Source organism: Anabrus simplex, chromosome 4 (genome assembly GCF_040414725.1).
Source record: "Anabrus simplex isolate iqAnaSimp1 chromosome 4, ASM4041472v1, whole genome shotgun sequence".
Lineage (NCBI taxonomy): Eukaryota > Metazoa > Arthropoda > Insecta > Orthoptera > Tettigoniidae > Anabrus > Anabrus simplex.
Window position 1 is genome coordinate 46,723,472 of NC_090268.1, and position 11,064 is coordinate 46,734,535.

The window sequence follows — 11,064 nt, forward strand, 5'->3', positions numbered from 1 at the left end:
AATCACATGTGTATGCCACTGCAATCTGACGCCAGGCTTACGAACCAAGTGCACGTTCCCGTGACTAACTGCGTCAGCATCGGTGCACTGTCACGCCGTGTTTCACATTCAGCCACTGTGAAGCGGTGAGACGGGGATTTTGATATCTCCCGAATGTCTGCCGAGTCACACTCCCAGTTTGAAAGAGTGGGGAGAGAGAATAGCGCTACTCGCAAGCGACGCGTGTTCTACCAGTCTCGAGCGACGAGCCAGGAAGGTCACACCGCTACTCCAGTCTCACGTGAAGTAGCACGATGAGTGAATACGCGTTTAATATTGAATTTGTGAAGGAAGTGGAGAAGCACCCCGAGCTCTATAATTTCCATCTACCAGAATATACGAGAAAAGACTTGGTGGAGAAGGCATGGAGTGAAGTTGGCAAGAAGATGAATATGCCAGGTGTGTAGAGCTTTACATAGATTCTGTTGACATTATTTAAGTTGTAATTTGTAATATTGCCAATACTTTATCTATATATATATATATAATAAGAATTTTGTCTGTACATTGCTCAGAATTTGAAAAGAATGGTATTTTTGTATCGGTCCCGTCCATAGTAACAAGGAAATGCACTCTTTATTTTTCTGTAATTTCTGTCTGTCTGTCTGTCTGTCTGTCTGTCTGTCTGTCTCCGTCCGTCTGTATGTATGTACACGCATCACGAGAAAACGGCTGAAGAGAATTTAATGAAAATCAGTATGTGAAGTCGGGGGATTAGCCACTACAATCTAGGCTATAAATCATTTTACTCACACTGAGTGAAATGGTAGTTTAGGGGAAGGCCTAAAATTTAATTCTCAAATATTTATATTATTAGTGGTCCTATCGATAAATACCACATAACAAAAGCTATAGAGAATACAATTTCCGACCATTTATGTTTTATTCAATTTTACCGTACCGACTATGGAAAGAGTGGTATTTCAGAGTCGGAAGAAAACTAAATGTGAAGGAATACAGTATTGACAGCGCATAACATTGATCAACAATAACATTACATTGACCATTGTTTGTGGTGATGTTCTTTGTCTCTTATGCTGCCGCTCAACTCCGATAGATGGGATTACTGCTGCGTACCGTGTATAACAGCCTGACGATATTGGCAGGAAATAGCTGGGGAGTTACAAAAAATTCGTCTTTAGCATGACATTCGTCTGGTTCATACATTTTCTGATACCGTACTGCTGGTACGTAACTCACTGGTTCATCATAGTATTCCAGCTATTCGATCCCTAATCTGACGCGCTGTTTTGAATGAGCTGTGTGCACTCTTAAGACAGACGATCACTTAATAGGAGTAGTAGTAGCAGTAGTATGACCTGTTCTATAATTACAATTTAGTCGTATTCCAAATTATAGCATCACAATTCACTAAATAACTCAAAATTCAACCCTGAAAAGAGCCGTTTCTTAAAAGGAGCTTTTCCTCTTCATTTTTATTTAATTCTACATTCATTTTATTCAAAATTAGTAGTGGAGAGGGGGTTTCTCCTCTGGCTTGGAGGAATAAATTCCTCCAAGTAAGATAGATTTTTCCGCCGCCAGTGTAGTGAATTGAGATTTTCCGACTCATCGGGTACTCCTAGGAAACAGATTGGTAAAAGGTATAGTTTTGCCTGGGACTCTCCACTATTTGAACCCCCACCGTGAAAAGACTAAGAGTATTCACGGATCACGGCTGTCTGCGGCCTGGTCAGTCCAGCTCTGGAACTTTGGATTGTTAGATCGCCAGCGTAGTGCTGTTCGTTAAAAGCGAGAAAATGTGTGGTTTTTCATTTGATTGAGTATTTCATGTGAAATCATTGATTTTATTCGCGCCATTCCTTCTGACGTCATTGTAATGACCTATGTTCATTTCAGTTGGGAAAACTACTACGACAGTCTTTCTGAGGATGTATAAAAGGCAGGTGGGGAGTGAGTGTCTGCCATTAAAATGCAGTTCCCCAACCTGATTGTGACTGATGGTAGGCAAGCGGGCCTACCATTACAATGAAAATTCCGCAATGCAGTCGTCATATGAGAAAAGACGTTTGGTGATTTCTCCGTCGCGTTTCTAGGCTAACGTTAAGAGCTATGCAATTTAATACAGTCTTGCTCACAAACGTGAACTCTACCTACGGTAACCTACAATTCTGTATAACGATGTATAATTCCGTAGCGAAGCACGGGTACATCAGCTAGTATTATATAAAGTTAATATTTTTCCAAAGTACGTATGTTGTTAATGTATGTCTAAAATAACATCTGCTGGGAAAAAATTCAGGTAGATTTGTATGAATGTATACGATGTTAATAATCTTTATTCGTCCGGCTACTTGGTTGAATGGTCAGCGTACTGGTGTTCGGTCCAGAGGGCTACGGGTTCAATTTCCAGCCGGGTCGAGTTCTAGCTGCGTATAGTTAATTTCTCTGGTTAGGGGATTGCGTGTTTGTGTCTTGCACATCTATATATATAAATAAGAGTTTTGTCTGTACATTGCTCAGAATTTAAAAAGAATTATATTTCTATATCCACAGTAAAAAGGAAATTCACTTTTTAATTTACCGTCATTTCGTATGTACGCGCATCACGAGAAAACGGCTGGAAAGAATTTAATGCCAATCGGTATGTGAAGTCGGGAAATGAGCCACTACAGTCTAGGCTATAAATAATTTTATTCACGCTGAGTGAAATAGTAGTTTAGAGAAGGCTTAAAATGGAATTCTGAAATATTTACATTATTAGTGGTCCTATCGATAAGTACTACGTAACTAAAGTTATACACAATTACATTTCCGACCATTTATGTTTTATGCATTTTTACCGTACCACCTGTGATAACACAGATATTCGCGAATTTGTGTTTTTGTTGCTAAGTCCATACCAACGCCGAGAAAATGGTTAAACAAATTTAATGAAAATCGGTATGTAGAGTCGGGGAATAAGAAACTACAGTCTAAGCTATAAATAATTTTATTCACTCTGGAAGAAATGGTAGTTTAGGGAAGGAGCCTAAAATGTAATTTTTAATTGCCTATGTTATTGGTCCTATCAAAAAGTACTTTCTTTCTTTCTTAATCTATTTTCCTTCCAGGGTTGGCTTTTCCTTCGGACTCAGCGAGGGATCCCACCTCTACAGCCTCATGGGCAGTGTCCTGGAGCGTTAGACTTTGGGGCGGGGATGAAACTGGGGAGGATGACCAGTACCTCGCCCAGACGGCCTCAGCTGCTATGCTGAACAGGGGCCTTGGTGGAGGATGGGAAGTTTGGAAGGGATAGACGAGGAAGAGGGAAGGAAGCGGCCGTGGCCTTATGTTAGGTACCATCCCGGCATTTGCGTGGAGGAGAAGTGGGAAACCACGGAAAACCACTTTCAGGATGGCTAAGGTGGGAATCGAACCCACTTCTACTCATTTGACCTCCCGAGGCTGAGTGGACCCCGTTCCAGCCCTCGTACCACTTTTCAAATTTCGTGGCAGAGCTGGGAATCGAAGCCGGGCCTCATGGGGTGGCAGCTAATCACACTAACCATTACACCACAGAGGCGGACTCGAAAAGTACTACATAACATATGGAGAATGCAATTTCCGATCATTTATGTTTTATTCAGTTTTACCGTACCGACTGTGGTAAGAGTGATATTTCAGAGTCGGAAGAAAACTAAACGTGAAGGCCTACAATATCGAAAGATCATAAAATTGGTCAACAATAACATTACATTGACCATTGTTTCTTGTGATCCCTCGCTGCGCTGCTAGCTATAGAGCGACGCATCAAGTCGGCCGTGCTTTGTCTTATGTCTCTTATGCCAACGCCTCCTTAGGAGGCGCTGTCTTCTGCTGCCATTTATCTCCGATAGATGGGATTACTGCTGCGTCCGAGTCAATGCCTGCTCGATCTGCATCCAATGGCTGCCTGCTCATTACAACATTTTAACATGGCACTAAATGAAACAGTGTGTTTACAAATACCCACGGTAGACGGCAGCACCAATTGGTCCCAGTCTGTCGGAATGAAATAGCGGAAAATAGGCTAGTACTGCATAGCGGAAAATAGGCTAGTACTACACTTCTTTTCAGTTTAAATGGTGTATTATACAGCATTGTATTTGTTGGCGGATTGCTTCTCCGAAAGATTGTGAGTATGGACAGAGATCAAAATTAATATAGTCACCTTCACGTAGCACATATAATAAAGAAGACAGATTCTATGGACTTGTCGAAGCCGAGGGAATCTATAAAGAAGAAATTGGAACAAACCATCAACTCGCCAACGAATTGCTGTGCTTTGTAATTCATGGATTGACGATAAAAATTTACGATTCCGCCTGCCTACTTCATGATGAAGGCATTACAAGGAAATGGTTCAACAGGTTTTGAAGGCTGGATTCTATGTTGTTCGTCTTGTGACGGACAGGCATAGAACAAATACTCCTATGTTCCGAAAATTTGGTGACGGAGAATTAAGTCATGTGTGGTTCATCCATACAACTCCATGAGACAGTTTTTGCCAATATGTTGAAGAGATACAAGAAGCGTTCAAAGCTCCCAATGAAAGAAGACTTGCCAAAGAAACACATCAAGCTATTATTATCACTGTCTGACTCCTTGGCTGAATGGTCGGCGTTGAGATATTTGGTTCAGAGTGTCCCGGGTTCGATTGCCGTCCAGGTCGAGGATTTTAATCGCGTCTGATTGATTCTCCTGGCTCGGGGAATTGGTGTTTGTGTCTGTCCCAACTCTGTTCTCTTCAAATACAGACAAAACACCACACTACCAACCATGACAGAAACACACAACAGTAATTAAGTCCCTCCACATAAGGTTGGCGTTAGGAATGGCATACGGCTGTAAAACAGGAGAAAATCTGCATATGAGTGGCACAGTTCGTACCCCCAAACCACAGATGTGGGAAAAACGGTGGAAGAAGATTATTATCTACTTCCTTTTCCATTGTTCATGTTGTACAGAATTTTTTTTTTTTAATGTGCTGACACAGGCCTTTCAGAAGGTCCATTTGAAGCCATGTTTAGGGCTATTAAGAATTGACGAGGGAGCAGTGACATGACTCACTCACGGGCTTCTCAGAATTCCGTAAAAAGAATTCTGAAGTCCGGTATTTTAATGTCCACCGATGGTGCTAGCGTTATGCACAAGCAAATTTCACAATGTACTGCCTCAATATCTTCTTCCAGATTTGACTAAACAGATTCAGTGGTATATGACTTACTGGAAGATGTTCGTGAGCCCCCCCCCCCCCCCCCCGAATCAGTGTGTGCCACTTTGGTAACAGCTTCTCTGGCACTAGTGTGTGTGATTATGTGGTGCGTTTAATCCAAGAGGAAACTGAATGCAGTACCTGCTTGAATAATGTTTACACCTCATTTAATCCACCCCTATCGATGAACTTGTTCAGTCACACGGATACGCCTGCGGTATCCCCAGCCGCGATTTACTGGCCTAATAACGGGGCTACATGAATTTGTTGAGGTTGCTCTAACGCACTGCAAGAAGTCTTGGAGTCATTTAAAGTGTGTTAGTAACAATAATCACCAGGAATTTACGTCACAAACTGTGGTGGCCAAAATTATGAAACCTTCGCTCATTAATGTAGGAATGTATAATACAGACGATGTTTCCAGGTTTTCTTCTCCGTCGAAACCTCCTTCTTGAGAAGGCCTGAGGCTATAAATATAAATCTCTTTATAAGTAAAGCTCTTTCCTTTTTCTACTTTATTTTCAGAATTTGAACTTCGCTTAGGTGCTTGTCTACGTGCATTCCCGCGATAACTATGGCCGTTTGGTGCTGCCATCTAGCGGCGGATTCTTCGCAAGTCGTATTACATGTTTGATATATGGAATGGGCATGCAGTATAAGCAGCCATGTGGTGCATATCGAGCAGGCAGTAGTCCGAGTATAACAGCCTGCCTGAATATTGGCGGGAAATAGCTGGGGAGTTAGATAACTTTCTTCTTTAGCATGCCAGTCTTCTGGTTCATATATTTTCTGGTACTGCTGGTACGTAACACAGTGGTTCATCATAGTATTCCAGCTATTCGATCCCTACTCTGACGCGCTGATTGGAATGATCAGAATAATGGCAGAAGTACGTATGACTTGGTCTAGAGTTACAATTTCGGCCTATTCCAAATTATAACTCAAAATTCAGCCCTGAAAAGAGCCGTTTCTTAAGAAAAGCTTCTACCTCTTCACTTTTATTAAGTTCTACGTTAATTTCATTCCAAATTAGCAGCAAAGAGGGGGTTTCTCCTCTGGCTTGGAGGAAAAAATTTGCCTCCAAGTCAGATAGTTCCTCCCCCCCCCCACCGCCAGTGTAGTGAATTGAGATTTTCCGACTCATCGGGTACTCTTGAGTTGCTGGTAACTATAAGATTTAACAGTTGTGTGAATGAGATGTATGGTGAGTTGGAGAGAGAGGTAAGATGTCAGTATTATAGGCTTGAAACAATGTTTTGAGTCGTGTGGATTCGGAAGAAGTTGCATCAATTTAGTCCGTATTAAAGTCTCCCATAATTATTTTGTAAGAGTAATTAGGCAGTGGCTTAGTTAAGTCAGCTTCAAAATTGTCTAAGTGACTTGTATTCGGAGGTTTGTAAACTACTCTTACAAGGGCTTTAATCCCGTTCGTTGTCATTTCTACAAACATGTATTCTGGTTTCCTCTCACACCTACCTGGTGAATGACCGAACAACTTGGATTTGAGGCTGGTTAGGAAATAGCCACATACCCCACCACCTCGTTTGTGAGTGCGGTAATTTCTCAAATGCGAGTAGCCTTCAAGATTACACAAAGAAGACGGGCTCTTAGACTATATATTAACACGTTCCTCGCGGTTCGGGTCAACATGTGTCCCGAAGCATGCTACTCTTATCCGTCGGTGCGAACTTCCCAAAATTGCGGAGTAAGTAACTACGTCCTACTTACAAAGTTCCGAAAACTAATGGCAACATAGTGTTCCTATTGAAGTAAAGGATCGAGGCATACTGATAGTTTCGATCGGCCCGCCGGTGACACGAAGGAATTTTTTAGCATCTTCCATTCATATCGCTTCGGGTCACCCTGTGTTTAGCTGCCTCTGTGGATCCGTGGTAGAGTGTCGGCCTCCGGATCCCAAGATAGCGGGTTCAAACCCGGCAGAGGTAGTCGGATTTTTGAAGGGCGGAAAAAAGTCCATTCGACACTCCATGTCGTACGATGTCGGCATGTAAAAGATCTCTGGTGATACATTTGGTATTTACCCGACAAAATTAATTAAATCTCAGCCATAGACGCCCAAGAGAGATCCGGTTTACTCTAGGTCCGCTAGATGGCAGACAGAGTAAACCGGAACGTCGAAATTGACGAGCAGACAGCCAGATGGCGTCAAATCGAAATGTCTGCAAACGGTAGCTGAGGCCATACGATTATTATTATTATTACCCTGTGTTTGAATTGTTGTCTAACACATATTTTTATGCGGGAATAGCTTGCACGGTTACGATGAATGAAACCTACAATGTTGCTGCCTTCAGATGGCAGATTGTTGTTTAATACGAGGAGTACAACCCTTCTGACATCTCGTTTAACCTATTCGTTTCTAAATTGCTCTCGGTATGCGAATATAACTTTTCAGATTTTTATTTATTGAAGTAGTTCTTGATATGTTTATTCTCTTCCGTAGATACTACTATAGAGTCCAAAAGTTAAGCATAATCGCTAAACGCGGCCATACAGCCTGATAGGAATGTCAGACGGATTGCTGAACAAAAGAGGAAGCTGAATCACACACCATATATCACACAACTTGTCCAAAAAAAGTGTCAGAAAGGTTCTGATAGCTAAGGTACACCTTTGACAACAACTAACAAAACTTGGCAATGTCTTCCTCAACAAAATATGCTGTTAATTGGGTGTACGGTTACCCCTAACAGCCACACACGCTTCACAGCGACGTGGCATGCTCTCTGTCGGATGGTCCAAGAGCTCTTGTGGCAGTCGGTCCCATTCCTTCGAAAGGGCAATGCGAACGTCTTGGAGGGTCCTTGATGGAGGCTGACGGAATGCAATTCGCCTCCCCAATGCATCCCAGGCATGTTCTATAGGATTCAGATCCACAGACCTCGCTGGCCAGTCCATGCGATAAATGTGTTCCCCAGCCATAAATTCATCCACCAGAGCAGCGCGGTTCGGTCGGGCACTGTCGTACATTAAGAGGAAGTCTGGACCAACCGCACCTCTGAAGAGTCGAACATGTGGTCTCAGTACCTCATCCCTGTATCTCCGAGCGTTCGCAGTGTTCATCGGATCACCCATGAAGATATGCAGGTCCGTACGGCCATTCAATATGATGCCGTCCCACACATGACGCCACCGCCACCATACTGGTCCCGTTCCACGATGTTCCTGCGGTGTGCGACGGGAATCGTTCTGCAAAACTGAAGCGGGATTCTTCTGTGAAGAGCACACGCGTCCATTCATACATGGTCCAGTTTCGATGTTGACGGCTTAACAGTAAACGGGCCCGTCTCTGTGCTGAAGTGAGCGGGACGCACACCGCTTGACGTCCGGCAAACAGCCCTGCTGTCGTGAGCCTCCGGTACACAGTTTTCCGGAAAAGGCAACCCCTGAGACGGCTGCACGCTCCGCCGACAATTGTCTTGCAGGTGCACTCCGATTTCGTCGGGCGGTTAAGGCCAGATATCGGTCCTGCGGTGGGGTAGTTACCCTTGTTCGATCTGGTACTGGCCTACGACTAACATCTCCTGTGTCTCGAAATCGTCTCCAAAGCCTGGAAATGACACTTTGTGGCACATTCAAGGATACGGCGACTTTGGTCTGTGTCTGGCCTGCTTCCAGGCGGCCGAGTATTCTATCCTGCAAAACGGGGTCCAAATGGCGTCGTTGTGCCATTATGTTGTCACGTCCACCACGAGGCTACACTCCGCACACTATAACAGGGCAAACACGACTGAAGGAATATGGGGCGCAGGCACTGGCTGTGTTTACCTTGCGGTTACGCCGCTAGTCAAATCAGGGATCACTCCTTTCCTATACAGAGCGAACACGCAAGGTTGGTAGGGGCATATTTCGTGCGATTTGCGGTCTATTTCGTGTTGCCTTGCTTACTCATAACTTATGCTTAACTTTTGGACACTAGTGTATTTTCAAAAATGTTCAGTTTCTGATGTGTCTTCCCAACAGCTAAAAATGTATAACTTCTACAATACTTGGCGTAACTCAGTGAAATCAGGTGAGAGCTCAGAGAAAAAACACAGAGGTCTACTGGCACAATCTTAGGTTCGAGATGACATTTCATTATTTTTTATGTGGTCATAAAACTTCATCGGTACTGTACACTAACCATTCAGTCAAAGAGCCGGACTAAATGTTTCTCTAAAATGGGATGTTTGTATGTTTTTAATTTGTAGTTTATTTTACCTCTAAAGTAAATTTATTTGTTCCAGGAGTCGAATGTAGGGAACGATGGAAGAATCTGAGATCGGTTTTCGTTCGGAACTTGAAGCTCTTTCCTAGTGGTACGAAGAAAAGGAAACCTTACTACTTAATGGATGCTATGCAGTTTGCCCTACCGTTCGTGAAAACAGCTACATCTGTTGGAAATTTCCCGTCGACTCCCGGACAGGCACAAAGTTCCAAGGACGAGGAAGATATCGATGACGCAGATGAAAGCTCAGAAGAATCACAACAGTTCCGCTTCTCTGGGATATCACCACTCCCTCCAACACTACCAAAAGAACCACCTCCGGCGGAAGCTCTTTTCCATCTGAATGAACCTTATTTATCAAAACCACTATCTGCATCGCAACATTCTCAAACTCAAAATGATCAGCCTGTGCCCTCAATCCCTCTGCAAAAGAAATCGGGTCACAAACGTAACCGTGAGGACAGTAATGTTGAGGTGGATACGTCGTTTGTCAAATATGTGATAGCAAAGAAATCCAAACACTCCACACCGAAAGATCAAAGGCGTGAAGCGCTCAGGTGTTTTCTTCTCGGCTTGTTGCCTGAACTGGAAGCAATGACTGAAGATCAAGTAAAGCAGTTCAGGCGAAAGATTTTTCTGTTAATTGATGATATAACTGGTCTTAAAACTCCTTAGCTATCTTACAAGCAATAGGAGTTAATTGGATTACTTATAACATTCTCGAAGGTGTATTGAAGAGTAACGGGCAACATTATTTTTATTAAATAATTTATGAGAAGGAAAAATAAAAAGCTATGAACAAGAAAACTACAGGTTTGACCTTTTCAACATATGAACCAAATCTCTCACGATATTCCATAAATTGTGATACAAAGTTGAATATGCGTCATTGACAGAACTCCTCCGCTCCCTGAAGATACAACCACCTATGTAGGACCGATTTCACTTCTTTTAGTCGGTCTGAGTGGCTCAGCGCTGGCCTTCTGACCCCAACTTAGCACTTTCGATCCTGGCTCAGTCCGGTGGTATTTGAAGGTGCTCAAATACGCCAGCCTCGTGTCGGTAGATTTACTGGCACGTAAAAGAACTCCTGCGGGACTAAATTACGGCACCACGGCGTCTCCGAAAACCGAAAAAGTAGTTAGTGGGGCGTAAAGCAAATAACAGTATTATCTATTTCACTTCTTCGTCTGAACCGAGGAGTTGACTGCCGGGCGATTTGGCCGTGCAGTTACGCGCGCGCAGCTGTGAGCTTGTATACGGGAGATAGTGGGTTCGAGCCCAACTGTCGGCAGCCCTGAAGATGGTTTTCCGTGGTTTGCCATTTTCACACCAGGCAAATGCTGGGGCTGTACCTTAATTAAGGCCACGGCCGATTCCTCCCCACTTCTCGGCCTTCCCTCTCCCATAGTCGCCATAAGACATGTCTGAGTCCGTGCGATATGAAGCAAGTTGGAAGAGTTGACTTCATAGGAATTTCTTCAGTACTCCGAAGAGATGAATGTCAGGTAATTTGAGATGTATGACTGGGTGGTACTCGATCATTCACCTGATCTTGCACCGTCTGACGTTCACCACTTCGGACCACTGAAGAAATTCC

At 43.4% G+C, this 11,064-nt stretch overlaps 1 protein-coding gene across 1 annotated transcript; it reads left to right on the forward strand.

Annotated features, from left to right (window-relative positions):
* The first annotated feature begins 255 nt into the window (after window positions 1-255).
* On the forward strand, window positions 256-10,248 carry LOC136872380 (transcription factor Adf-1-like). Its single transcript, XM_067146190.2, has 2 exons — window positions 256-438; window positions 9,484-10,248. The coding sequence occupies exons 1-2, from the start codon at window positions 294-296 to the stop codon at window positions 10,137-10,139; spliced, it is 801 nt and encodes a 266-aa protein (XP_067002291.2). The 5' UTR covers window positions 256-293; the 3' UTR covers window positions 10,140-10,248.
* The last annotated feature ends 816 nt before the right edge of the window (window positions 10,249-11,064 follow it).

Coding starts and splice junctions, on each gene's coding strand:
- LOC136872380 (XM_067146190.2), top strand. CDS start 294: ATGAGTGAATACGCGTTTAATATTGAATTTGTGAAGGAAGTGGAGAAG. Junction 439..9,483: donor CAAGAAGATGAATATGCCAG/GTGTGTAGAGCT, acceptor TATTTGTTCCAG/GAGTCGAATGTAGGGAACGA.